This window comes from Mirounga angustirostris, unplaced genomic scaffold, assembly GCF_029215605.1.
Source record: "Mirounga angustirostris isolate CCGP_5_RB_7025 unplaced genomic scaffold, mMirAng1.0.hap1 SCAF_3, whole genome shotgun sequence".
In the NCBI taxonomy this organism is placed as follows: Eukaryota; Metazoa; Chordata; class Mammalia; order Carnivora; family Phocidae; genus Mirounga; species Mirounga angustirostris.
The window spans coordinates 188709540-188736149 of record NW_026991711.1 but is presented as its reverse complement, the minus strand read 5'-3'; the positions used below and the strand labels follow the sequence as shown (position 1 = coordinate 188736149).

At 46.8% G+C, this 26610-nt stretch overlaps 1 protein-coding gene across 6 annotated transcripts in view; it reads right to left on the bottom strand.

The window, feature by feature from the left end:
• Positions 1 to 15164, bottom strand: part of ATG16L1 (autophagy related 16 like 1) — a 37450-nt gene extending 22286 nt beyond the window's left edge. For 2 of the 6 annotated variants that reach the window (XR_010410350.1, XM_045867708.3), the window contains exons 1-6: positions 14877 to 15164; positions 11477 to 11570; positions 7377 to 7482; positions 6591 to 6664; positions 5460 to 5711; positions 555 to 620 (exon numbers count right to left, since the gene is read on the bottom strand). Coding sequence is in view for 5 of the 6 variants with exons in the window: in XM_045867708.3 (XP_045723664.1) it covers positions 555 to 620; positions 5460 to 5711; positions 6591 to 6664; positions 7377 to 7482; positions 11477 to 11570; positions 14877 to 14991 (707 nt within the window). In the remaining variant the exon portion in view is untranslated. The remainder of the gene's footprint in view (positions 1 to 554; positions 621 to 5459; positions 5712 to 6590; positions 6665 to 7376; positions 7483 to 11476; positions 11571 to 14876) is intronic. The other 4 variants (XM_045867709.3, XM_045867710.3, XM_064587277.1 and 1 more) reach the window with 2 other exon arrangements.
• Between the last annotated feature and the right edge of the window lie 11446 nt (positions 15165 to 26610).

Below are 26610 nucleotides of genomic sequence, written 5' to 3'. Positions count from 1 at the left end.
GAACACACCGTGAACTAGAAGCAAAGGGAATTCAGTCATTAAACTATCCACCGCTCTTAACACAAAGCTTCAGATCTTGGGGAAGATCCTCCACCCCAACTCCAGATCGGGGAAAGTTCCAAACAGATTCAATCCCTTTTGCTCCCAGAAACGGCTGTTTTCAGTTAGGCTTCAGAGGTTTGCCCACACCTCCACTCAAAGTCACACACCGTGCAAGAACGGAGAGCAAGAGAAAGAACCCCAGCCCAGCGATACACTCCAAGAGGCCCAGCGAGGGGTAGAAAATGGATCAAGGTGTCAAGAGGGAAGCAGCAAGGCAGTCATTCATTCAGGGTGCAGAAGTCATCCATTCAGAGGGCGCCAAAGCCGATGAGGAGGAGGAGCTGCAGCAACCTTCGGGGAGGTAACCAGTGAGTTTGGTGGCTCCCTTGCATCTTTTAGTTCCTTTCTACAATCTATAAAACGGTTTTACAGAAATAAGACCATGACAAAACCACTTTAAAAGCGCAAATCCAACTACTAAGAGCAGTTGTGATTGGAATAGCTCTACTTACTGTTCAACGGGCAGAGGTTCCTTTGCTGCTTCTGCAAGCTCCTTCTGCAGCCGGGCTTGCCGCCTCCTAGCGAAGGAAGCCACTAGTTAGGTCTGCTTCAACAAAGCACGGCGTCTCAGCCCTCAGTGAACTCCTAGCTCTGCTAACACATCGGAATAGTCCATCAGTGCACCTAAAATAACTGCCCTGGGCCAAGATACCGAAGTCCCAAACCCACACCAGTAACGTCAGTAAGGAACCCTGTTAGAAAGGGTTCCAGAGCAAAGCCCCGAAGAGGGATTATGTCATCAGAGAAAGCAGTGAACTGGCAAGGGAGAAGCCTGCCCGTCGTGACCTGGGGCCTCTCAGGCGAGTCAGGTTTACCCAGGGTTAGTCACCATCAAGAGCCGGCTTTCTGCAGCAAGTAGTCTGACACCAACATATCAAGAGCATGGAAAATGAACAGTTAAGATTTACTTAGAATTTACTTGTCTCTGACTTGGTATTGGTATTGTTATCTCCAGGGTTTAACTCATTCAATCCTTGTAACAGGGCTTTGAGATTCAGCACTACTTTACAGATAAGGAAACTGAGGTATGAGATTCTTGAACTGTCAAAATGCACATGGCTTCACTTACCAGGGCTGAACACAGACGTCTTAGCTGTGGACCAATTTTTTTTTTTTTTTTAAGATTATTCATTTCTGGGGGAGAGGGGCAGAAGGAGAGGGAGTAAGAGAAACCTCAAGCAGACTCCCCACTGAGCGTGAAGCCCCACATGGGGCTCAATCCCAGGACCCTGAGATCATGAACTGAGCCAAAAATCAAGAGTAGGTGGCTGATTAACTGACTGAGCCACCCAGGCACCCCTCGGCTGTGGACAAATTTTTATGTGGCCAAACAGTCAAGTCCACTATTTCCCCTTGTCAGAATAATTTCTGTCTCTCCCCAAGTCCTAAATCCAGGATCTCCTCCATTTTTAACCTTGGCCTCGTTTTCTCTTCCATGGCAATTTCATCTCTAACTGTGGTTTCACTCTCTATGTGGAGAACCCCTAATCCGGACTCTAGCACTGCTATTAAGCCCCAGTCAAGAATTCTGCTGGAATTTTTTTTGTAAAGCTTCTACCACAGTGTTAATTCTCAAAACAGGGAGAAGTCCTCTAGGTGGCATATCTGAATCATGGGAAGGGATGAGGTCGCAGCTTATACTCCTAATTTTATTATATTAAAAAAAATTTTTTTTAAATTTATTTGACAGAGAGAAAGAGAGCACAAGCAGGGGGAGCGGCAGCAAGAGAGGGAGAAGCAGGCTTCCCACTGAGAGGGAAGCCCGACTCAGGGCTCGATCCCAGCACCCTGGGATCATGATCCGAGCTGAAGGCAGACGCTTAACTGACTGAACCACCCAGGCGCCCCCATTTTTTTTTTTTTTAAGATTTATAGATTTAGTTGAGAGAGAAAGAGCGCGAGTGCGTGTGCACACATACAAACAAGTGGGAGGAGGGGCAGAGGGGGAGAGGGACAAGCAGACTCCCCCCTGAGCATGAAGCCCGACGCAGGGCTCAATCTCACGACCCTTAGATCAGGACCTGAGCCAAAATCAAGAGGCAGGCACTTAACCGACTGAGTGACCTAAGTGCTACATTCTTAAATTTTATATCTGGAAGATGAAAACTAAGTTTTACAGGACGAATGACAAAGCTTAATAATTTTTTCTTAGCTGAAACAGATGACCCATGAACCACCTTTGAGGGAAAACCAGAATCTCAGTGTGGGGCATGTAACAACTAGTCTACCCAAAAGGCACCTGCTGTAAGGGAGGGATAAAGGATAGACCTAGGGTCACAGGCAGGACAAAGCACCTGCAGCTCCTCCTTCATTAAAATAACCAAAAAGAAAGCACCTTCTTTAATAGTTCAAATATTCCCCAAGTGCATCCAATACATCAGCCACTGTGACCGTGAAGACAAATACCTCAGCCTAGTGAGGGAGGCAGAACATGAACAGCTACTTCAAAACATGAAATGTGCCATGCTATCAGTCAGGTAAACAAAGGCTACTAGAAGGAGAACATCTAACCTGGGGATCGGCAGGAAGGAGGGAAAGCTTCTAAGGAGTAAAGTCTGAGCAAAGTGAAGAAACCTCAGGCTCCGCCTACGCAATCAGATGAGAATACACCCAGGGGCAAATCCCTAGGAAAACATTCCAAAGGAAGGAACAAGGGCAAACATGTAATATGCCTTGCACCCCATGTTCAATAGCAAGTTTGTATTATTCTCCTGTCCACTGTGATGACCAAGGACCCTTCCTTAGCTTAACCACACGCCTGCCTGCTTCTCCCTCGGCAGGTGTTCAACACACTGCACTGACTTCCAGGTGACCCTGGTGGGTTCCCTGACTTTAAGCTGTCCTTAGACTCCACAGCATAGGCCAAGCTATTTTACTTAAACATGAGGGGCGCCTGGCTGGCTTGGTCAGTAGAGCACGTGACTCTCGATCCTGGGGTTGTAAGTTTGAGCCCCATGTTGGGTGTAGAGATTGCTTAAAAATAAAATCTTAAAAAAAATAAATGTAAACACAAGACAGAATAAAAAAGGACAGCTCATTTTTTAATACGATAGAAACTTAAAAAAGTTAGAAAATACAGAGAAGTATAAAATGAGAAAAGAAAAGCCACAGTCTCACCACGAAGAAATAAACACCATTAACGGTATAATTCCTTTTTAATCTTTCGAATTCATTCAAATTTTGCATGATGTCCTATGAAAAGATTTCCTATCTTATTTTCAGTTATATTAATTATATGCATTTTCTCGAGTCACTGAATACTCCTAAGACGTGTATTTTTGGATGACTTTGTAAAACTGCACTGTATGAAAATATAACAATTTATTTCTCCCCGTAGGGAGATACTGCTTATTTTTCAATACTATGAGTAATGTGCCATCACAAAATAATACCCGTGACCAAGTCTCAGGACTTGCTTAGGATGAAGTCCAACAAGTGGGAACACTTCTCAGGTCACACCCAGGTGCCCTTCAGGTGGTGGTGGAATGGGCTTCCCATGGACAATGTGAAGGGGCTTCCCCCTTCCTCCCAACAGCCCTCTGGGCCAGCTTCCCTGACCGCAAGGACACCTGCTTTCAGCGACTCCCTGTGCCTCATGTCTGTCTGTCTGAGGGCTCGCCTGTCTTATTAGCTCCACGTTAGGATATTTACATGACAATCGCATGTCCTCCTTGATTATTTCTGTGTTCTTTTAAGAAATCTGAAAATTTTATACAGTCCACTTTTTACTTCTATTATTTTTAATGTTTGGAAAGTACTCATACTATTTAGAAATTTTTCATAAAGAGCAGATAATCACATTTTTTTACCTCCACCTTATGTTTTCAGTTTTTATACAGATTCTGAAATCAACTTGAACATTATTTGGTAGGATTAGTAATCATTATTACTTACGACACTTATATCTTCATTCTTTTAGATTAACTGCAACAATCTTCTCAAATCCTAAACTACAGACATGGCTTTAAAATCGTTATGTTCTAATCTGTTGACCACTTAGTGTTGGTTTTCTTGGTGGATTTGCTTAGGCTTTCTAGGTGGATGAGCATGAGCCCCCACCCTTTCTAGTGGCCTTGCATTCTGTGTCCTACCTCGTCAGATGGCCAAAACATTGGTCAGAGTTGGGAGACAGTGAGCCCTTCCTTCTTCTGTTCCTGGTTTCAATATGTATGTTAGACTCTCCGTGGGAATTTTCAACACACACATTTCCCTCCACCAAGACCGACTCCTGGTGTCTAGGGTAGAAGGCCTCCCTGTTAAGAACCCTAGGGGCTGTTGGTTGCAGACAGGTGTTTTTATTAAAAGCTTTTGTTCAAAGTTCAAGGGTTTTTATCAGGACTGGGAACTGAATTTGAACAAATGGCATTTTTGGGCTCTACTAAAGTGGCTCTATAGTTTATCATCCAAGGTGACAGATTTAATTGATTTCCAGATACACCATCTTTTAATTCCTGGGATAAATCCTAGTAGGACTGCAGTAAATTAAAAAAAAAAAAAAAAAAGGTACTGGGGCACTTGGGTGGCTCAGTCAGTTAAGCATCTGACTCTTGATTTCGGCTCAGGTTACGATCTCAGGGTTGTGGGATGGAGCCCAGTATCAGTCTCTGCACTGGGTGTGGAGCCTAAGATTTTTCTCTCCTCCTCTGCTCCCTCCCACCCCACCCCTTGTGCATGTACACACTCTCTTAAAAAAAAACAAAAAACAAAGGTACCAGTGAATCTTAGGAATTTCACATCTATATTTCGTGAGGTTAGACTGTAGTCCTCTTGTTATACTACCAAGAGCCTTGGTATGGGTATGAATGGTTTTATAAAATTAGGGATGGGGGCAATTCCAATCTTTTTCTAATTCTGATTGACCTTTTTTTTTAAAAAAATATTTTATTTGAGAGAGAGACATAGCAAGAGAGGGAACACAAGCAGGGGGAGTAGGAGAGGGAGAAGCAGGCTTCCCGACGAGCAGGGAGCCCGATGCGGGGCTCGATCCCAGGACCCCGGGATCATAACCTGAGCCGAAGGCAGACGCTTAACGACTGAGCCACCCAGGCGCCCCCTGATTGACCTTCTATTGTTCAAGAATTAGCTTTTCTTCTTGAAACACTGAAAAGAATTCACTGGCAAAAATTGTATGGGCCAAAGCCCTTTTGGAAAGTAGTCCTCCGCTCAGCTGTAAAACTGTTCTTATAAACGCAAATCTGTTTTACACGCACCACTGCGATTTCTGATTTTATTAGTGTTTTCTGGCCAGCTGTCCCATTCTCCCTCATCAGAGCTGACAGGTTCATTTTTGTCTTTTCAGAGAATCAGGCTCTACTTTATTAAAAATGGAAACCACTACCTGTGGACTGATGTCCCACCTTGAATCTTTTTCATTCTCTGCATTTAGGCGATTGGCTTCCTGGGCTTTCTCGGCCATCCACCTGGTGACCAGCTCCTGGTTCTCTTCAGTAGTTTTCCTCAGTTTCTCCTCCAAGGCAGTAAACGTGATCTGCAGAGCATCATATTCGTCCTTCAGAGTCTGGTTGGCTCTTTCGAGGTCCTGAAGCTTACTGCGTAGTTCTTGGCACTCCGTCTCCAGGTCAGAGATAGTCTGCAAGCATTCTGCAATTCTGAAAGCGGGACGTGGAGAAGAGGAATGGGGCCGCTCCGGAGCCCCATGAGGAGCCAGAGCACCTGGCCAGGTGCTGGAGCTCTGTGAGCATGGGCCCCCTACAATAACCTTAGCCATCACACCAGGTGCCACGGAGGACTCTTCACATTTTTGAACATCTCATTTAGCCAAGCCTAGCCCCAGTGGTTTACAGGACAAGCCCATTAGGAGAGGAATTACCTAGGGTGAAATTCATCCAGGGGATGACTAGAAAAGCAGGATCTGAAAAGGGAACTTTTGATGCCTAAATAGAGTACTAACAGGGGCTTAAAAGGAGGCTAGAAATTCTGCACATTCCATCGGTTCTATCACTCAATGAGCAAAGATGCCTTTCTAAGCCTTTAGAGACCCCTGTCTGCAGAGCAAGGGAAAAAGGCATAGATGAAACCCAGGCTCCCCTCCAGCTCAAAGGTCCTAGGATTTGGAATCCCAGGTTTCTCCCTGGTCAAGGATTATCCTGCCGACAAACTCATCCCTGTTTCCAAGGGCCACAGGCTCACATACCCTGGCCCCATCTCCACCACAGAAGATGCCAGCTCTCCTATGCAGTGGCCACAGGGAGAGCCACAAATGCTTCGGGGACACTCATAAGGGCCAAGGGTACCTCCCAGCGGCATACTGGCAACCTGGAAGATTGAGGGCACTGTCCTTGCCTCTGCCATCCTTAGAGCAGGTAGAAAAAAATCCTAGGCTATGCAGGCACAGAAATGACACTCTTGCTGAGTCCCCTGTGGTGACCATTTGCCAGCAATCACCACCGGCCCCGCCCACAAAAGTACAGTAAAACAGAGAGTGCAACTCCATGGCCAGCCCCAGAAGAGGTGTCGTCTCTACTCACTTTGCTTCATTCATCTGCATCTCCCTGTCCTTCTGCTGCATTTGGTTATTCAGGTCAATCACCAATTGAGCTAACTGGGGGAGAAGAACACTTGCATCAGTGAGAGATTTCAGGACCTCAGCAGGAAACTAAACAACAGTGGGCTCTTTTATTTTTAAGAAAGAAAAGGTGCCCTGCTGGGTTGGGCCAAGTCACCAGGAAGAAACGAGCTGGGTGGCAGCGAGGAGCAGGAGGGTCGATGGGGATGCTCATGGGAACAATGGGAAATATCACAGGTCACTGCCAGGTTCCCGCTGTGGACCCGTCTGTCCCCCCAACCGCAGCCACCTTTCACGCTCTTCAGCTGATAAAATGATCAACTCAGCTGCATTGATGAGAACTTGCATTTTCTCACAATTTGCCATCAAACAGCCACCCAGGATTAACACAGCCCAGGACTTTTTTTCATAATGAATTTTTCAGAAATTGCAGGGTTCACTCTCAAACACTTTAGGAAGGTATTAGCGAGATCTGCCCTGGAACAGGCAGCAGGCTTCTTTCATTCGGAAGTTTCTCCACTTGGACCTTTCATGCCACCTGGGAGTGTGGCGCCCGGCAGTTAGCCCAGTGGCTTGCCCTCTTGCTGACGGAGGGAAAGCCCTCAGCTTTCTGGATGCGGCGTTCCCAGAGACAGTACGATGCCTCATGTAGCCAGGATGGCTGCAGATTCTAGTGCCAGTGCCCGCCCGCCTGTTCTCCCCACCGCGGGGCCCGCACAGAGCAGAGGCGAGGAGGGGCTATCGGTACCTCCCCACGCTTCTTGTGTAGTTCGGTCAGTTCTTCTTGGTGTTTAATCCTCAGCTGGGCCATCTCTTGTAGCTGACTATCATTCCAGGCACCATCGTGTCCGGGACTAAGTCCCCAAACCAGGCAGATGAAGGAACGTGCAAAAAAGGAAAGGAAAAAAAAAATCAGACCCCAAACCTCTTCAGTCCGGCAGTGACACAGTAACCTCAGAATTTCGAACCTATACATGACAACACAGCCAATAAAGCTGTTCACTTTCTCCGGGCCCAGGTGGTTCTAGGCCACTACAGACCAGAAGTAGAAGGTAGGAAACATGAGACACACGGTCAAATAAACCAACCACAACCCAAGCCACAGGTCGTGTCAGAAACAAAGCATGGATTCCAGATGAGGTTTCGGTAAACGTGGAGGAGACAACAAGGTCCAGTCACTTGACAAATGTTTGAGTGCCAACTATGTGCCAGGCGGTGACCTTGGACCCGGGGAGAAGGCAGTGAACACAAAGCTTTGCTCTCAGGCGACCGATAACCGGTTAAGAGCAGACAGACAACAAATAAGTAAACACGTGGGGTCCAGCGGTCAGACACGCCGTGAAGAGAAACTAAGCAGGGTAAAGGGGACAGAGCAACAGGGCTCCTGTTCCGAGCAGGGCACTCAGAGAAGGCTTCTCTGAGAGAACATCACTGCAGACCGGAAGAAAGTAAGGAGCAAGCCACACGGCTCCTGGAGGCTGCGCCCTCCCGCGCAGAGGGAACGTCGAGGGTCAGAAAGGCCTGGAGAAGGCGGCACAGCTGGTGTCCTCGGAGAAAGTACGAGCGGAGCCCCGCGTGCAGGAGGGTAGACAAGACAGGCAGGGAGGAGGTGGGGAGACCACGCAGAGCCTCCCAGGCTCCTCTAGGGACCGTGACTGGAAGACGCTGCAGTGCTGTGAGCAGAGGAATAACAAGTTGTAAAAGGACTGCCATGGTGCTGAGTGGAGAGCAGACGGCTGGGGAGCAGGGGCAGAACACGGAGACCTGTTACTGAGCTGTCCGAAGGCCAGCTCAGCTCAAGCTGGTAGCAGTAGAGGCAGTGAGGTGCGGGCAGACCCTAGATCCGTTCTGAAGAGACAGCCCACAGCATCTGCCTTTTGAGTTAGCTGTGCAGTCTAAGAGAAAGGCGGGAGACGATGAGGACCCCTAGGCTCTGGGCCTGAGCAACTGAGAAGAATGCAGATGCCACCTACTGAGATGGGAAGGACTAGGGCTTGGGAGGAGGCCTGAAGAGTGCAGTGTGGACACCCGAGGGGGTGTGTGGAGTGGAAACTGGGTACCGGAGTCTGCATGTCAAGTACAGAGGTCCAAGCCAGAGGCGGACAAGTAGAAGCTGTCAGCAGACAGACATATCTGAAGCCACAGAACTCAGCTCAGACGCCCCCAACAGTCGATGTAGTTTTGGAGACTCGGCGGGGTTTGCATCCCACGTCAGAAATAGCAGGTGACTGAACTGTGCGTTTTCAGTTCAGGACCGGGGTTTCGGCTGCAGCTACACAGGAGAACCATCAGATGACAGACATTTAAGCCACCACCCAGGGAAAGCACAAGATGGAGACACTGGAAAAGCAGGACACCAGCCCCCAAAGGGAGGGGGAGAAGAGCCCCTTCCATATGCCCTATCATAAACAAGAGGGGAAAGGGAGCAGTGTGACACCCCCTCCTGACGTCACCCTTGATGTCTAAAGGTATTTTTAAGACATGTTCTAAGCCCATCCTAATGCCTCATCCTTTGAGGCAACCTAATGCTTCCCCAATCTTCGCCCACGAAGTAGAAGCCAAGAGATTAGAAAGTGGAACACACTGTACAAGAAGCCATCCTAAATTAGGCAGGACTAGAAATTATTTTTATCAAATCCTCTTATGTTAATGCAAAGCACTGTGAAATATGCAAATGTAAAACTAGTCCCTTCTCTGAAGAGCAGGGCACTCACTGCACGCCTGGTGCTGCGGATGGACTCCGGAGCAGCCATGGTCTAAAGCAGTGATTCTCAGGATCACCCAATTACAGATTATGGGCTTTACCACCCCCCCCCCGACTTTCTGAAACAGTAGGTCTGGTGTGGGGCCCAAGATTCTGTATTTCTAACAATTTGCCAGATGCTACCATCTAGGAAGCACACACAGAAAATGCCTGGAATTAACTACTTCATACTACAATCTATGCAGAAAGCAAAGGGATTAAGACACTTCAGAAGGGACTCAGATAATTATTGATCCAGATAAAGCTTTTTAAGCATCGGTTGTAGTGTTTTAAGAATAACTAGGATAATACGGACAGAACTTAAAGAGAGACAGAAGGGAGAAAGAAACCACCAGGCCCATCTTCTGTAAATACCCTTATGGCACCATCAAACACCCCCTCGGGCTGGTCTCCCCCACTGGACTAAGGGACAGACCCACAAGAGCGTATGAGTGAAGAATGAACATGCCCGAGTGAGTGACTACCAACGAGGAGGGGCAGGACACTGAGGGAAAAAGGAATCATAGATGACTTGTGGAAAATAAAGAAAACCATTAATAGAAACAAGGCGGTCAGGAGGAGAGGCCTGATTAGGAACTCGAGTTTTTAGGAAAGGAAGGACCTGCAATTAAATTACCATTCCAGTGACATTCAGTCAAAAGAATTGTTGTATACTTATTTATAGCAACTTTCCAAGCAAATGAGCTTGACTGACCAAGAAAGGATAGAGAAATATAGTCACCAAGAGTCTAACTAGGTAGAAACAAACTATTTCAAGTTTTCAGTTGATTGAATTTAGATGAAAAAGGTAAAATGGCATTTTCTATACCTAATATTGACCAGAACATTGCAACTAATATTTTAAATACTACAGTAGGCCTCCCAGGGCCACAGGCCAAGAACGATTGCTTGAATTTATTACTAAGCAAGGACAGAACCTGGGCTGGGCCATCTGTTCCTCTTTCCCCCTCTGGTCAGCCATGAGACCAGATGAGGAAACATGGATGGCAGGCAGTTATAGAGCAGATTTAGCTACAGGTATAAATAAATTCGGCTATACCTCGCATTTCTGGGCTTAAAAAAACTCTTAAATTACTACCAACTTATTCTTACAGTTGCTGTTAGCTGATATGCAAAAAAGTACATAAATTCTAGAGCAATAATGGGTACTGTTCCCATATGGACCCTCAAATTTAATATGCAAACATGATAAACATCTGGAAAAAGACAGTAAGACTATAGAATGATTCTATTTAAACTGTTTTTGATAAAGTCTGACTTTGGATTTTTTTGGACCATGACCCTCAAAAAGAAATACAGCTTACGGGGTACCTGGGTGGCTCAGCCAGTTAGGTGTCTGCCTTCAGCTCAGGTCATGATCCCAGGGTCCTGGGATCGAGACCCGAGTTGGGCTCCCTGCTCAGCAGGGAGTCTGCTTCTCCCTCTCCCTCTAACCCTCCCCCTGCTCATGCGTACTCTCTCTCTCAATAAGAAAAAAACCTTAAAAAGAAAAAAAAAATAGTTTGCATGAATGACCCACGTAAACACATCAAACTCCCCACCATGAACACATATGTTCGTATTTAATGAAACAATACTTATCCTTTCTATTAAAATGCAGGTTTTTCCTAACCTTTCTTAAAAAAAAAAAAAAGCTTGCTGCAACCTGCTAGCTTAATTTCACACTCTATTAAAATATGATGAAAACCACTGAACTTAAAAAGGATCAAATAGAGACCTGTGTTGTATAAAAAGCACTTTATGCACCAGTCAATCCTGTATTAACAAGATCTATGTAAATTTGCTCAAGAATGCTTACTGGTGTGATTATTTAGAAAAAGCGAACCCAGTAGGCTGAAGGAGGAATTGGCCCAGTTACCTGCCTTGAGTGACTTCTCAGGGTTACAGCACCTACTGATAAGCCTTCTGGGTGGGTACGTACCCTCAGAGAGGATTTTAGTTACTTGCTTCACAAGTTCTTATCTGAAAGGAACTGACAAAAACTGGAGCACAGAAACAGTACCTCTCAATGAGAGAAGTGACAGCTGAACTGAGACCCGTTTCAACTGAAGAGACACAAGCAACACAGGATAGTTTCAAAATACCTTATCTCATGCCTGTTGGGGATGTCATGCTTTTCAGCTTGTAGCTTATGGGTCAGCACTGAATGAAGATCTGACTTTTCTAGCAACTTGTTATCTATTAAAAAGGAAAAGAAGAAATAAATTATTTATTATAACCAATGTACACCTTATTACTACTTAATATCCTATAAATATCTGGACCAAAAAAACCAACAGGGGACAGCTGGGTAGGTTTCACTTTCATTAGGTGTCAAAGTACCAGGTGCTGCCCTTTGACAGCAATTGTAGCAACTGTCCAAAACCCAGGAACATACACTCCTTCGAAGTTTCTTGGCCTAAGCACGAATGGGCCAGCCAAAGGAACCTGTGGAAACATCCCTACAAGAATGTCCCGCACTTACCTATGTTTATCTCAGGAGTCAAAAAACAAAACAAAAAAGTAATCTTTATTCATATGCTTGGATGGTTTTACAGGTGAAGATGACAGAGTCCAGGCAGGAGGGCTAGCAGTTATCTCGCAAGTGGATAGAAACTAAAGTTGGAACCAACACATGAAAGAGCAGAATGAAAAATTCAGACCTTTTCTTAGTGGCAATGGTAAAATAAAAGATTTTAAAAGCAGGCAGTGACATAAACAGACATTTACTAGTAAGAAGTCAAAGATTATTCTGAAGTTCCTTGCTCAGGCGACTGGCTGGAAGATGCTAATTGTCAAAGAACACAAGAGTGGAGAACCTAAGGAAGAATATGAATTTTCTTTCTGAAAGTAACAAATGTGACAGGAAACATGGTGCAGGAATTCAAAGTACAAGTAGTTAGGAATGACAGTCACACAGGAACTGGCAAGGTGGGAGGGGGCACTAAGCAAAATAAGAGATTGATCATGGGAAACTTGTTGAACAGCTACATTTGATGGGGACTGTCACAAATCCTAAAAGTCTGAGATTAGAACTGCTCTAGAACAAAATTTTGATAGGGTTTATGCTAGTGAATATTGCTGTTGGAAGGGTTTATCTTTCTTCTTAAAGAGTCTTGAGTCTCACTTCTCTTTTAAATATGGAAATGGAACTCCTGGGAAGAAACAGAAATATTCTTGATTTAGATTATTTTAATCAAGCAGTTCAGCAGAACAGTATGGTTCCAACCCTGGGTGTTCACTCACATCAGAGGGTTCTAATAAGATCTTCAAAATGTCACACCAGAGCTGGGCGCCCTGTGATATTAGGTCTTTCAACAGGAGGTATTCAAGAGGGACCCTCCCTTAAAGTCCCTCTCACTAAAAAGAAGGATCTAGCTGAAGGGAAGCTGCCACCTGTCCTTACAGTCTCTTTTCAGCTTTCTCTTTAGGTTCAGAGGCAGGGGCTGAACTTGAACTTGACTGGCCTGGGAAGGCAAGAGGAGAGGAGTGAAGGTGTTCCACAGGCAAAATGGAAGTGACCCCCCAAATGTCAATCGCTGACCTAAAGAAAAAAACTCTTTAATAGGCAAAGGTTGTCTTGCTTTCCAGCCCCCTAACCGCCTCTCATATCAGTCTGGGCTCCTAACCCCTCAGGCATGCACTATTTATCACAGCTGTTTAATGATGTGTTCCCTCTCCAGGATGATCATCTTCTGATCTTTCTCCTACATCCTCCCCCCTCCCATCAAAATGACTATTTTCAATGCAGAAAAACCATTCAATCTCTGTCAATGCAATTACAGCAATTTCTGTTTATAGACTATTTCGTAAATGGCTTTCAGAGCACTTATACACAGTTTTTACGAAGCAGGCAGGGCAAGCTCCGCCCCTTTTATAGAAGCAGCAAACCAGACTCAGAAAGGTAAGTGAAAAGATCAGTAAGATGTGGAGTCAGACCTCCAGCCCAATGTGACTGTAAGTGTATTTCAGCTTTTAAGACAAAGCACCCAATAAACACCTGACCACCTGAATTTATGTAACCCATGTGGGCATCACGTTTGAGTGGGAGGGGCTTTCTGTGCTTCTGGCTGTGAGGATCTCTTAGAGTACAAGGAATTAGCACAACAGAGGTACATCACCTCGCTTTTCTTCCCATCTTTTTAAGAGGGTGGGTTCAGTGAAAGCAAGAAAGGGTCATTTCTTCGGAACCCCAGTGAGAAAAACAAAATGCAAAAGTTAGGAGCCATCAAGTCTGTGTTCAAATCCAGGCTCCAACACGAATCTGTTTTGCCTACCCAAAGAAGTCTTAATCTCGCTCAGCATCAGTTTCCTCATGTGTAAGAAAGGCAACAGGACCCGCTTCACAGAATTTTCGAGAAGATAAAAAATAACACACGCCGCATATTTACCAAAGCACTCAAACCACTCTGCACATTTGAAATACTTAGAGAGGGGCGCCTGGGTGGCTCAGTCGGTTGAGCGGCTGCCTTTGGCTCAGGTCATGGTCCCAGGGTCCTGGGATCGAGCCCTGTGTCGGGCTCCCTGCTCAGCGGGGAGCCTGCTTCTCCCTCTCCCTCTGCCTACTTGTGCTCTCTATCTCTCTGTCAAATAAATGAATAAAATCTTTGGGGAAAAAAAAAAAAATACTTGGAGAGCATCAAAAAACACTCATACCCGTGTCCCACCCTTACTTACTGCAATTTAATTGGTCTGGGCTTTTTAATTTTTTAAAAGATCCAGGTGGTACTAATGTGCACATCAGTTTGGGAACCACGGATTTAGCACAATCAGAATTCATTAACAGGCGACTATTACTTTGAATCTCATCATCAACATTAACTCCAGACTTTTGTCAGGCTTACTTCGAGGGGCAGACGGTACCGAAGGACCGAAGAAAGCCCATTTCTCTCCCCAAATGTGCCGTTCATTAGTTACGTAAAATTGGGGAGGGGGCAAGGAAATGCTCATGAGGACTCATCTAAGGGCACGAACACTTTTGCATTCAAACTGCAGACAGGGGTGGGGAGAGGAGAAAACCTCTTTCATATTGAAGTTCCCAGTAACGATGTCCCAACCAACCAGTGGGACTCAAAATGTGTACCAGTTAAAGAACACCAAGATGGAGTAAAAACGAGAGGTCTGAGGAATCAAAAGCTGAGCATTTCATTACACTCAGAGAACAGTGTTAAGTACGCGAGTTAATGCGTGCAGTCTGTGGCCGTTTCAATAACACGAGGCCCAGAACTGGACGTTTCTGGAGCTTATTCAAGCGCACAAGCACTGATGCTGGGATAACAAGCACAAGCACGAACGGTGCCTGCCCACGAAGAACACACAATCTAGTAGGCAAAACCCTCTAAAGTCAAAGAGGGTAAGACCCCCAAAAAAGGCAGGATTTGTGGGGCCGCCGCAAGGCGCGCGGGCGACGCCAAGGCTCGGCCAACGGCTCCTGCTGGCGCCCAGCGCGCTGCAGCGGGGCCCACCCGCCAGCCCGCCCGGCCCCCGGGCCCGCCCGCCGCTCACACTGCAGGATGATCTCCTCGAATGCCTGCCGCTGCAGCCGGTCCCGCCGCCTCAGCTCCTCCGAAATGTGGCGCTTCCAACGGGGGAAGTCGGCGGCGCGGAGGCCCGACGACATTTCGCGCGCTGCCCCGGCGCCTTAGCGCCGCCAATCCGAGGAGGGGCTGGCGGCCGCGGGCCGCAGCATAGGCGACCAGCGGACGCCGGGAGGCCGGCGGCCCAGAGCTCACTTCCACGCACAGGCCGCCCCCAGCGCCGTCCGGGACGGTCTTCCGGCTCCTGCCGGAAAGGGTTTTGGTCAGGGCCGGAAAACCCGCCTCCTCCCCCGACGTCTTACGCCGCACGCACGCGCGTGCCCGGTGGCGGCGCAAGGCGCTGGCTAATGACGCTCTCCCGAGGCCGGAAGCGCAGGGGTTAGAGAGGCAGCCGCTGGGAGGCGTGCGGGCTACGCCGGAGCCTCGGCTGTTCGCGAGAAGGGGACGGGGAAGGAGCCGCCTGTCAGTTTACGTTTCCTCGCTGCCTTCCCCCGCTCTATGTATTCTTTGGCCTGCCTTTCTTTTCTGTATCGCCTCACTTTACAAGCAGAAGTGGGGGCCACTCCCCACACAGTAACTGGATGACCCTAGATGAGTGGCAGTCTTGCAAAGCCTCAATTTCCTAATCTGTAAAACGGGGACCCTAATGATGCCCTCTTCAGGGTTGCCGTGAGGATTAGAAGGAATAACCTATGTAATGCAGTGAGCGCTGTGCCTGGTGCATTGCAAGCCTCACTTCACCTGGACCCCCGGTATCTTCCTATCCAAATGTCTGGCTGCTTTATTCTTTGGCAAGAGTGTCCCATTGCCCTTGGGAACAGGTTTTTTACAATGAAGAGATGGAATGCAAAGAACAGTTAAAGAAAAATGTGAACAGATTGGCTATGTTAATAATTAGAAACCTAGAAATTATTGCCTAACAGTAAATGGGTTCTTAGGAGGTCATCTAAGGGTGGGGACATGAACAGGACTTTGAAAGAGTAAAAGGACAGTTTGCTAGTGGATACTGAAGGTGGTCCATGGGAGATAGACTCTTGAGAAGATGGCATTTGTCAACTCAGTAGAATGGAAATGGTCTGTAATAGAATCATCTGAGTTCCATTTACCTTTAACAAGTTGGTGAACTTACCCATGAAAATGGAACTGGGCGAAGCAGGAGGCCAGAGGAGATGAAAGGAATATCAGAGCCTGGCTCCTCTTCCAGTGTGGTTCAAGTCCAGTGGAAGCTCCTTCAGAGGCAGATAAAAAAGGCTTTCCTCTCCTGTGGAGCCAGGGAGGAGGTTAGTCAGGCTTCTAGAGCTGTAGTTAGAGACACTTCATTGGCAGTCAGTACTGAGTGATCTGAATTTGTGGGAAAGACTAGGAAGAATCAGAAATAGGAGGGACTTTCTCACACACTGAAGAAAATGAGAGAGCAGTTTTCTGAATGTCACCAGAAATGCCCCCACATATAACAGTGGTACCAACCTCAAAAGACCATAGCGTCACATAGCATTAAATCTTGACAGTTGAACGTGCTGATTTTCTAGACAAGATTATGCCTAAAACATACTAACAAATTTGCAGAATCAGCGATTCCACTTGCAGAAATTTGTGTTAAATATTTGGACAAATGTCCACATACAAGAACGTCTGTCACAGCATTGTTCATAATAGTGGAAAGTTGGAAACTGTATTTTCAACAATAAGAGATAGATTAAATTACAGTATATTTATTGTTCAAAAAAATGCTCCTAATAAAAACAGTGTATGGTGTAAATCTAATTTATGTAAAAGAAGTGCATCCTTGGATCCTCATAGGCAAAATTTGTCAGATGAATAGAGAATACGATTTCTAAACTAAGGGTACTAAGTTCTGCTAAGCGTGCCCTCTCCCTAAGCCACCAGCTTTATCTAGTATGCTGCAGCCACCTCGGACCCTTTTACTCCCTTCCACCCACCGTACTCCCTCCCACAGGAGGACGTTTGGATTTATTGTGCTTCTGCTGTGCACATTCTTCCCTTCTGACTTCGAGTTCATTCCTATGCATTAATTCTCAACTCAGTAATCACTGCCTCACAATCTTCAGTAAAAGACCTTCACAACTAGGTCAGGTCTCCCTCCTACACATGTACCTCTCCTACATAGCAATAATCACGGTTGCGGCTTTGCGTACTTATATCATTACTTGATGAAGGTGTGTCTCCCCACACCAGATGGTAAACTCTGTGAGGCAGGAGCTGTGTCTCTTTTTGCTCAACATCATAGCCAGTGAGAGCATGAAGCTTGTTGTATATTAGGTGCTCAGGAAATGCTGTTTACTTTTTTTAAAAGATTTTATTTATTTATTTATTTATTTATTTATTTATTTATTTGAGAGAATGAATGAGAGGGAGAGGGGGAGAGAATCTGAAGCAGACTCTGCAGAGCACAGAGCCCGACAGGGGGCTTGATCCCAGGACTCTAAGATCATGACCTGAGCCAAAACCGAGTTGGATGCTCAACCCACTGAGCCACCCAAGTGCCCCAGTAAATGCTGTTTAATCAATGAATGGAATATATGAAAATACTGATAGTATTAACTCTGGGCAGTGGCATTGCTGATGTGTTTTTGTTTTAATTTGAGTATAGTTGACTCATGTTCATATTTTATTATGTTTTTTCTATATCTTATATGTTTTCTAATTATTACCCATTACATTTGTACTACATATGCAAGAAAAAGTTATAAAAATGAACATGTACTGGGGCGCCTGGGTGGCTCAGTTATTAAGTGTCTGCCTCCGGCTCGGGTCATGATCCCAGGGTCCTGGGATAGAGTCCCGCATCGGGCTCCCTGCTCTGCGGGAAGCCTGCTTCTCCCTCTCCCACTCCTCCTGCTTGTGTTCCCTCTCTCACTGTGTCTCTCTCTGCCAAATAAATAAAATATTTTTTAAAAAGAACATGTACTTATAAAACCATTTATTCATCTGGGTGCTGAGCTCTGTGGAAGATAACTAATAAGCACAAAAACTTCCAGAGTGTTCTAGCCCATGAACTCTTCTGACTACCTCACACATTGTAATTCTTTTCATCCTAACAACCCTACTTGGTAAGGTTATTGTTAGCTACTGTTACCATCTTCATCCTTATTTACAGATAAGGAACCTGAAGCACGGAGAGGCTAAATAACTTGCTTGAGGACACCTAGCTAGTCGGTGGCAAGACCTGGGCTCACACACAGGCTCCTGACTCTAGCAGCCCTTACCCACTGTACTCCATCGTCAGGTCTCTTCCAGCTGATACTACAGTTTGGCTCGACTAGAATACTTAAAACAGAGAATAATTTGAAATGATATGTAGTTAATTCCTAAATTAGACAAAAGGGAAGGCATCCTGGTGAAGAGCAACGTCTGATGTGGAGGCCTCAGGTGTACTCCCAGGACCTTGACGGGAATGGTTGGATGGGGATGAGTAATAGGAAGGAGGAGGAAATGAGGTTGTCTGACTATTCTGGAGACAGATAATGAGGCTTAAGAGAAAAGTTTCTGGTTTTGCTCTGGTTAGTAATGAGTGTTTAAAGGATTCAGCATGCTTTGCTGGAAAGCAACATCTATGAAATGGATTTTGACTGCCTCTAATGGATGTAAGGTGTAAGTAAAATATCCCAACATTCTTGTAATAGTGTGTTAAGCAGTGCAGATTTGCTCACAGAGGAATGCAAGAAGCATCACTCAACAAAGAACTTTCTTTGTGCAAAGTTTAGTATCACTGAAACAAAGTATAACCAGATTTAACATAACATGCTCCAATTCGGTGGACTCCAAGTCCAACTTTCAGACAACTGTCCTGTTTACTCTGGTCCTTCCCCTTTAGGTCTTTCTGATTTCCCTTTATCTTTCAATCAGCAAGTGTAAACAGTTGGGTCCTAGTGTGGGTCTGGCACAGGGGTGAGCCCTATGTGGAAGACAGATGGCCCAGGCTTGGATCCTGATCACAGAGCTCACTTTTCAGGAAGGGAGATCTGAATGTGCACTATTTAAGGAATATAAAGTAAAAATGAGATTTCATATTTTAACAATGACAGTGTTTGAGGTAGGTATTAGCCTTGTAGCCCAACACAAGCTTTATAGCAAAGCTCTATTTTCCTAGAGGAAGTCCTTGTTATCCCTCCTCTATATTGGCAGCCAAGTACTGGAACGGTGGCTGGAGGGTTCGGCATGGCACATCTAACAAGCTGGGAGTATGAGCCCTGGCTGGAGAGTGTGTTTGTGGGGAGTTAGCTCCCTTGGTTTGCTTCTTTGATCTTTTTTTTTTTTTTAAGATTTTATTTATTTATTTGACAGAGAGAGACACAGCGAGAGAGGGAACACAAGCAGGGGGAGTGGGAGAGGGAGAAGCAGACTCCCGGCAGAGCAGGGAGCCCAATGCAGGGCTTGATCCCAGGACCCTGGGGTCATGACCTGAGCTGAAGGCAGACATTTAACACTGAGCCACCCAGACGTTTAAATTTCTCCCAGACACTCCTGCCATCTCCTGCTGTGAATAACAGCCAAACTTTATTGAGTGATTTCTACACACCAGGGACTGGGTTCTACCTGGTTTAACTTCTTTCTTTCTCACCCTACACGAAGCAGGTGCTGTTAATCTTTCCTTTTACAGGGTTGAAACTGACATACAGAGGTCAAGTAGCTTGTGCATGTCATGGAGTTAGGAAGAGGCAGAGCTCGGATTCGTTCGAGGAAAACGGACACCTTAACACCAGAACAAACAGCTCCCTCCCCCCACCCCCGCCCCCCATTTAACCATGCTGCCGTGCTGCGTGTCAGCACATTAGGGTTGTGGCTGTTTTTTTAGGATGAATAGAGTATCAGAAGACATTTTTTTTTTTTTAAGATTTATTTATGTATTTTAGAGGAGGGGAGGGGCAGAGGAAAAAGGGAGAGAGAATCCTCAAGCAGGCTCCCTGCTGAGCGTGGAGTCCAAGGCGGGGCTTGATTCAAGGACTCTGAGATCACGACCTGAGCCGAAACCAAGAGTCGGACACTTAACCGACTGAGCCATCCAGGTACCCCAGAATGCTTTTAATGACAAGCAATAGAAATGCAATTTGGGGCACCTGGGTGGCTCAGTCGTTAAGCGTCTGCCTTCAGCTCAGGTCATGATCCCAGGGTCCTGGGATTGAGCCCCATATTGGGCTCCCTGCTCCACAGGAAGCCTGCTTCTCCCTCTCCCACTCCCCCCTGCTTGTGTTCCTGCTCTCGCTGTCTCTGTCTCTGTCAAATAAATAAATAAATAAATAAATAAATAAATAAATAAATAAATAAATAAAGTGCAATTTGAGCTTCCTTAAGGGAGGGGGGGAATATGCAGATCCAGGGCGTTGCATAGAGCTGGCAGTGGGTGGGGATGTGGCTGGACACCAGGAATCAGTGGAACCAGGATGCAAATCCCATCAGAATGCTCAGCCCTTGGCATCTACTTCCCTCCATAAGTTTCTGCTTCCTTTTCCTCTTGTCTGGCGGCTGGGCTTCTTTTGTTTCTCAGTCCTCCCACCCAGATGGTGAAGACGTGGCCCCTCTAAGGGCCTGTCAGTACAAGCAAGCCACAGACTGCTCTGGCACCTCCGAGCCCCAGTTCTAAACTCCTGGGAGCAGACGCTGGTGGGCTAGCAGATGCCCATGTCCAACAATCGGTGGGGCAAAGGGGCAGCATCAGCCTTCCAGGATGGTTCCCCCAAGATGGAAGGGAAGGGACAGTTCTCAGAAGAAGGGAGACATAGGACACAACTTCTGTTCAGACAGCCCAGCCCCCTATTCTTTTATGAACAGATTCTGCCCTCCTGACTACATTCATGGCATTTCCCTGTCCCTTCATGCCACAAATTGGCCCCAGGAATGAGCATAGAAACCCTTGCCAATCACTGTTCTGCACAGGAACTTTTAAACTGGGTCTGGAAGAGAGGGGAGGGGTTCTTTTGTCCTTTGGGTAGGAAGTCTGAGGATATGCATTGGGTTCCACTGGTTGCCATGTCCCCTCCCATGTCTCATGAAAAGTTTGGTCTGAAAAGAAAACGGGGCAATCACACAAGGAGAAGAAGAGATGAGAAACCGAGGGTCTCGATGGCATTGGAGTCCCTGATTCCAGCCATTCCTGAAACTAACCCGGCCCTATTCTCCTCCCAGTCTGGTTACTTGAACCAATACATTACTACATTTCACTAAAGCTGGTTTACATTGTTTTGTTTAAAAATTTTTTTTTCCAGAGAGAGAGAGAGAGAGAGGGAGTGTGCAAGCAGGGAGGCAGAGGGAGAGGGAGAGAGAGAATCCCAAGCAGGCTCCATGCCCAGTGCAGAGCCCAATTCGGCGCTCGACCTCATGACCCCAAGATCATTTTGACCTGAGCCGATATCAAGAATTGGATACTTAACTGACTGAGCCACCCAGGTGCCCCTACATTGTTTGTTTGTTTGTTTTTAAAGATTTTATTTATTTATTTGACAGAGAGACACAGTGAGAGAGGGAACACAAGCAGGGGGAGCGGGAGAGGGAGAAGCAGGCTTCCTGCCGAGCAGGGAACCCGATGCGGGGCTTGATCCCAGGACCTGGAATCATGACCTGAGCCGAAGGCAGACGCTTAACGACTGAGCCACCCAGGTGCCCCCTACATTGGGTTTTTATTTCCGCTTGTCATCCAAGAACCCTGATTAATACATCAGACAAGCCCAAGAAAAGATTAGGGCTGGGTGGGTAAAACCAGATTAGGGCCCCCACAGATGGGCACGAATCCAGGGCTTTCCCCTTTACAATCTTGACAAATACACTGCTTTTCTCACCATGCACTTCTGGTGTTAATCAGCACCCCGTTTCCAGACTTTCAGGGAAAAGTGTCTCGATCAGAAATCTCCTGAGCTTCTGAGTGAGTTAATCTCTGTTCTAAATGATAGTATTTGTCTGTGAGAGAAAATGTTCCTAACCCAAAAGTTACCATTGGAAATATTAGAATAGACCTGGAATATGGGAAAATACGGTTGCCATATGTTAGAACTATTTTCTCTTCCCCCTCAACAGAAAGTGAAGGGACACCATTTCAAATGGCACCGTTGGAGTGACTCACGGGGTATTAATAGCTGTGCAGAGCCCCTCCCAACACTACCTTCTCATGCAGTAGAACCACAGAGAACGCACGGCGGAGTAGGATTCTGACAAAGTAAATCAGTAAATATTGCATGTCATGAGACACGGATCTTTGCTGAGGTAACAAGTGGACCTTTTGTCTTAAAAAAGACCTAAAGTCGAAATAGCAGTCTGTTCTGCAAATCCCAGGGTCCAGACACTTCCTCTGGGAGGCAGATCCCCAAATAAGGAGGAACCAGCCAGGAACACAGAGTCCAACAGGGACAGGGAGCAGGACTGGCCACTCTGTGGTGTGTGACTCACATGCATTCCAGCATTTTGTCCTGCACCTCTTCTTTCCAATAAGGAAAATTTTCTATCCCATCATGTGCACTGGACCTTGAGCTCTTAAGCTTTTCCACAATTAAACTGCAGAGCTCCCTTAGTCTTGTCAAAGACTGCATGTGGACAAATGGCTTTTCCAACCACCTGGGTAACCCCAGCATCACCCTTGCTCCCCAGGAGGTGTGGGGCAGTCCAGTCCAGGGCAGAACAATTGAGCTTGGGAAAGCCATGCAGGATCGTGGAAAATGTTCCATTGTCCTTCCCTGCAGGGTCCAGTGATCTAGTTCAGCTCGTGCAGAGTCTTCCAGGAGCTGGAGATTCGGAAAGGTCTCCTCTGGTCTTTCCAACTTGTCTCTGAGATCTCCCGTGGGCCCTGGGCCCTGCCCTAGACCTTGGGGGTGGCCCACACCGTCTCGTCCACAGTGTCTCTCTCTGTGTGTCACTCCCTCCCTCTGTCTCTGTCTCTTACTCTCCCTCCCTCCTACCAGTTTCTTTAATTCTCTTTACCTCTTTTTTTCTCAAAGCCCCATCTCCTTGAGTCCAACTTGATCTCCACCTCTGTGAAGGTTGTTTTTCTTTTTTTTTTTTCTTTTATTTATTTATTTGAGAGAGAATGAGATAGAGAGAGAGAGAGAGCATGAGAGGGGGGAGGGTCAGAGGGAGAAGCAGACTCCCTGCCGAGCAAGGAGCCCGATGCAGGACTCGATCCTGGGACTCCAGGATCATGACCTGAGCCGAAGGCAGTCGCTTAACCAACTGAGCCACCCAGGCGCCCGTGAAGGTTGTTTTTCAACCATTCTCAGCTCCATCTCCTCACTTAGGAGTGTATGTGTGTTGGAGGCAAGAGTAAGGGACCCCTCTGCTGTGCTGGGGACTGGGGTAGTGGGGAAGTACCTCACAGACAGATCTTTGATTCTTGCTAGGGACTCTCCTGTGACTTGTTAAACTATAAGGGTATCTTTGTCCTCACAGGTCTATTACAGAAGCCCTGCCCTCACTCCACACCTGCTACTTTATCCTTAAGTTACCAGCTTATACACGCAAGAAGTAAAGTATGGTCTGCAGATTTGTAAGCCTGAGCATCAAGTCCTAATTTACACTGGGAATTAGAAGGACAAGCAACCTTAAGTCAGCATTCTGGAGTCAACCATACTTGCCTCTTGTGGAAGTTAGGAGGATTTCAACTGCAAGCAACAGAAAACTTAACCTGCAATTTAAACCAGGGATCGGCAAAATATGGCCTACCCGCCAAACCTAGCTTGCCTTCTGTTTTTGTACAGCCTTCAAGCAAAGGAATTTTTGCATTTTTAAACTAAAGAAGTGGTTGGGTGTTGGCCTTTGAACTTGTGCCTCTCAGCTCTCCTACTGGGGAAGAGTAATCGACTTACAACCCCAGCAGCTGTGCTCCCAATCCACCACCACATCCAAAGTGTCCATGCCACCCTCAGACGCCCCAGCCAGTGACCGAGCACCGCAGGGGAGCTCCTGAGACATGGGAGACTCCTCTTCTGACTTTGCTTCCAGGGTGCTGTCATGGACTGAATACGTACTCCTGAAATTCGTGCGTTAAAGCCCTAACCCCCATTGTGATGGTATTTGGTGGCGGGGCCTTTGGAAGATCATGAGGGTGGAGCCCTCTTGAGTGGGATTACTGCCCTTTAAGAAGGGACACCTGAGGGGGGCGCCTGGCAGGCTCAGTCAGAGGAGCATGCGACTCTTAATCTCGAGGTCGTGAGTTTGAGCCCTACATAGGGTGTAGAGATTACTTAAATAAAACTTAAAAAAAAAATTGGAAAAAAAAAAAAGGAAGGGACACCTGAGAGATGATCTCTCTCTCCCCATGGCTGTCTGCAAACCAGGAAGAAGGCTCTTGCCAGACATAGAATCTCTGGAACCTTGATCTTAGACTTCCCAGGCTCCAGAGCTACAAGAAATAAATGACTACTATTTAAGCCCCCTCCCCCCCAGTCTATGGTATCCTGTTATTGCAGCCGGAGATGACGAAGATAGACACCTGTTGGCCCCGAAAGGACCAGCCTTGTCCAGTGCCCCTCCCATCTTCCCCTACAGGCCTCTCCCTCAATACATTTCTCATGTCTAATCCTCCTTGTCTGTGCTGTTCAGGGAACCAGGAGGGGAACCCAAGTATCAGGAGAAGGCTGGGGAAGGAAGGAGCCGCCAACTCCGCTGGAGACATTTGAGGGGTCCTTCCCCTCCCCAAGTCCACTTCTCTTTCCCTCTGATAAGATCAGGGGTCTGGTGGCTATGATTCTACCACATCACTGGACCCTTCTACCACTCCACTCTTTGGACCAGCCATGCACACTTGACCCAAGAGGGGCCATATTCCATTTCCAGGGGTTTGGGTGTGGGGAGCTGGACCTCAGCATCTGGAGCTGAGGGAGAAGCCAGGGAGGCCAGGAATGGGCAGAAGAGCCATCTGTGGACAGGAACAAGGAAGAGGTGGGTAGAGGAAGTATCCAGAGAGAGCAGGGCCCAGGATGGAGCTGCCCTCCCCCTGACAGCCCTGTTCCCCAGTGCCAAGGTCTCTTCTTCCTCAGCTAGTTTCTCTTCTTGTAAGCAGAGAGCCTTGACTAAAATGGAAATTTAGAACTTTAGAGCAGGAAAACCCCTTAGATGTCATTCCATTACAGAGACTGAGAGCAGAAAATGCCCGCCCTGTCCTGCTCACCTTTGCCAGGATCTGAAGAAACGAGCCGCTGTGTGTCCTGGAAGAAGCGCAGAGTGCTACTCCAGGTCCTAGATGGTGGTGAGTGTGTGGGGAGGACTACTGGCAGAGGGAAAGGACCCTCTCTGTGCCCTTTCTCAGGCCCTGACTCATGACCGTGGAGGTGACAGCCCATCATGCTGCAGTGTGGGGGCGCTGCCTGCCCTCTGGGCCACACCCCAGGGTGACCTCTCAGACAAGGCCAAGAGGGCAGGTCTCCTGCATGGGAGTGAGTGGGTGGAACCTTCTCCACCTCTCCCCCCAGCGATCCTGTATTCCCATTTGTGGTGATTTCACAGTATCCTTGAGATCAATGCATAGGTAGGGATTTGCTTTACCTTCCGGTGACTAAACAGCACATTTCGGTTAATTTTTCCAAAGCAAATGAAATCTGGGTGGATATTTTTATGGGGTAGTAAGGGAAGGCCTCTGCTACGGAAGCACCACCTTCAAAAACTGGAAACGGCCAGCAAACCCACCTTGTAAGCAGGGTTCCTGCTAAATATTAAAAAACAAAACCCCCATAGGGCTGGTTTCAGAAGACCTCCCTTCCCTGAATTTCAGGTTATTTTGGTAGGACGGGGTTCTGTAGAATTCTGACTCTAGCAGGTCAAAGATGATGAAGATAGCAAAGTCTCTGAAAAGAGCTGGCCACACACTTTCCATCAGCCGTCACCCCGTACCTTCCACCCGTGCTGTAGAATGTTCCTTGTGTGTAGAATGTTCTTTGTGACCGTATCTTCACCAGTTTGGGTAGTACAATAGGAAAAAAAAAAAAGTTCACTAGTTTGATAGATGATCATCGTATCTGACTGTTGTTTTACTTTGCATTTCTTTGGTAAAATTGAACATTTTCTCATCTATTTGTGTACTCATCATCCATTCTCTTTGGGTACTCTATCTGTCTACATTCTTTGTCCATTTTGTCCAGGCGAGGAGTAAACAATTTCCTATGTGTTGTTTGGGGGGATGGCTAGGAAGACTTGATTTTTTAAAAAATATGTTTTTCGGGATTTGTCCAAGATACCTTTTTTGTCAGGCAGATAGAAAGAATGTGGGTATCGATGACCTGGTCACTCCACTTCTGAGTGCATGCATTAGGAAGCATCCTCCCAGGAAGCTGTGACAATGCCTCACATCCTGTTTATGATGCAGTACGTATCTCTGAATGAGAAGCTCTGCTAAGTAAGGTATAATCATGGGGGGGTGGGGGGTGGGGCACGGTTTTCCGAAGTTGAGACTCCTGAGGGAGAGTAAAGACCAAGTTATTTCAGAAGGGCAAGTAGAAGTTTAAGTCCTCCAGCACAGCAGCTGTGTTGGGTGGGACACAGAGCACATTGTAATGATGACTTTACATTCATTTGAATCCCAAAATGGTATCATCCATGTATTCCTGGAGGTAAGGGTACCCCCTCCTGTAGGACCCAGTGGGTATAGGGATGTAGAGGTATAGGGCCTCCATGCCCAAAGGATTGGCTAGGACCCTTGGATATCATCTGTTTCTTTAGGCTCTTGACCTCCTCTCTTCTTTGTGTCAGGACCTCTTTGAGACTTA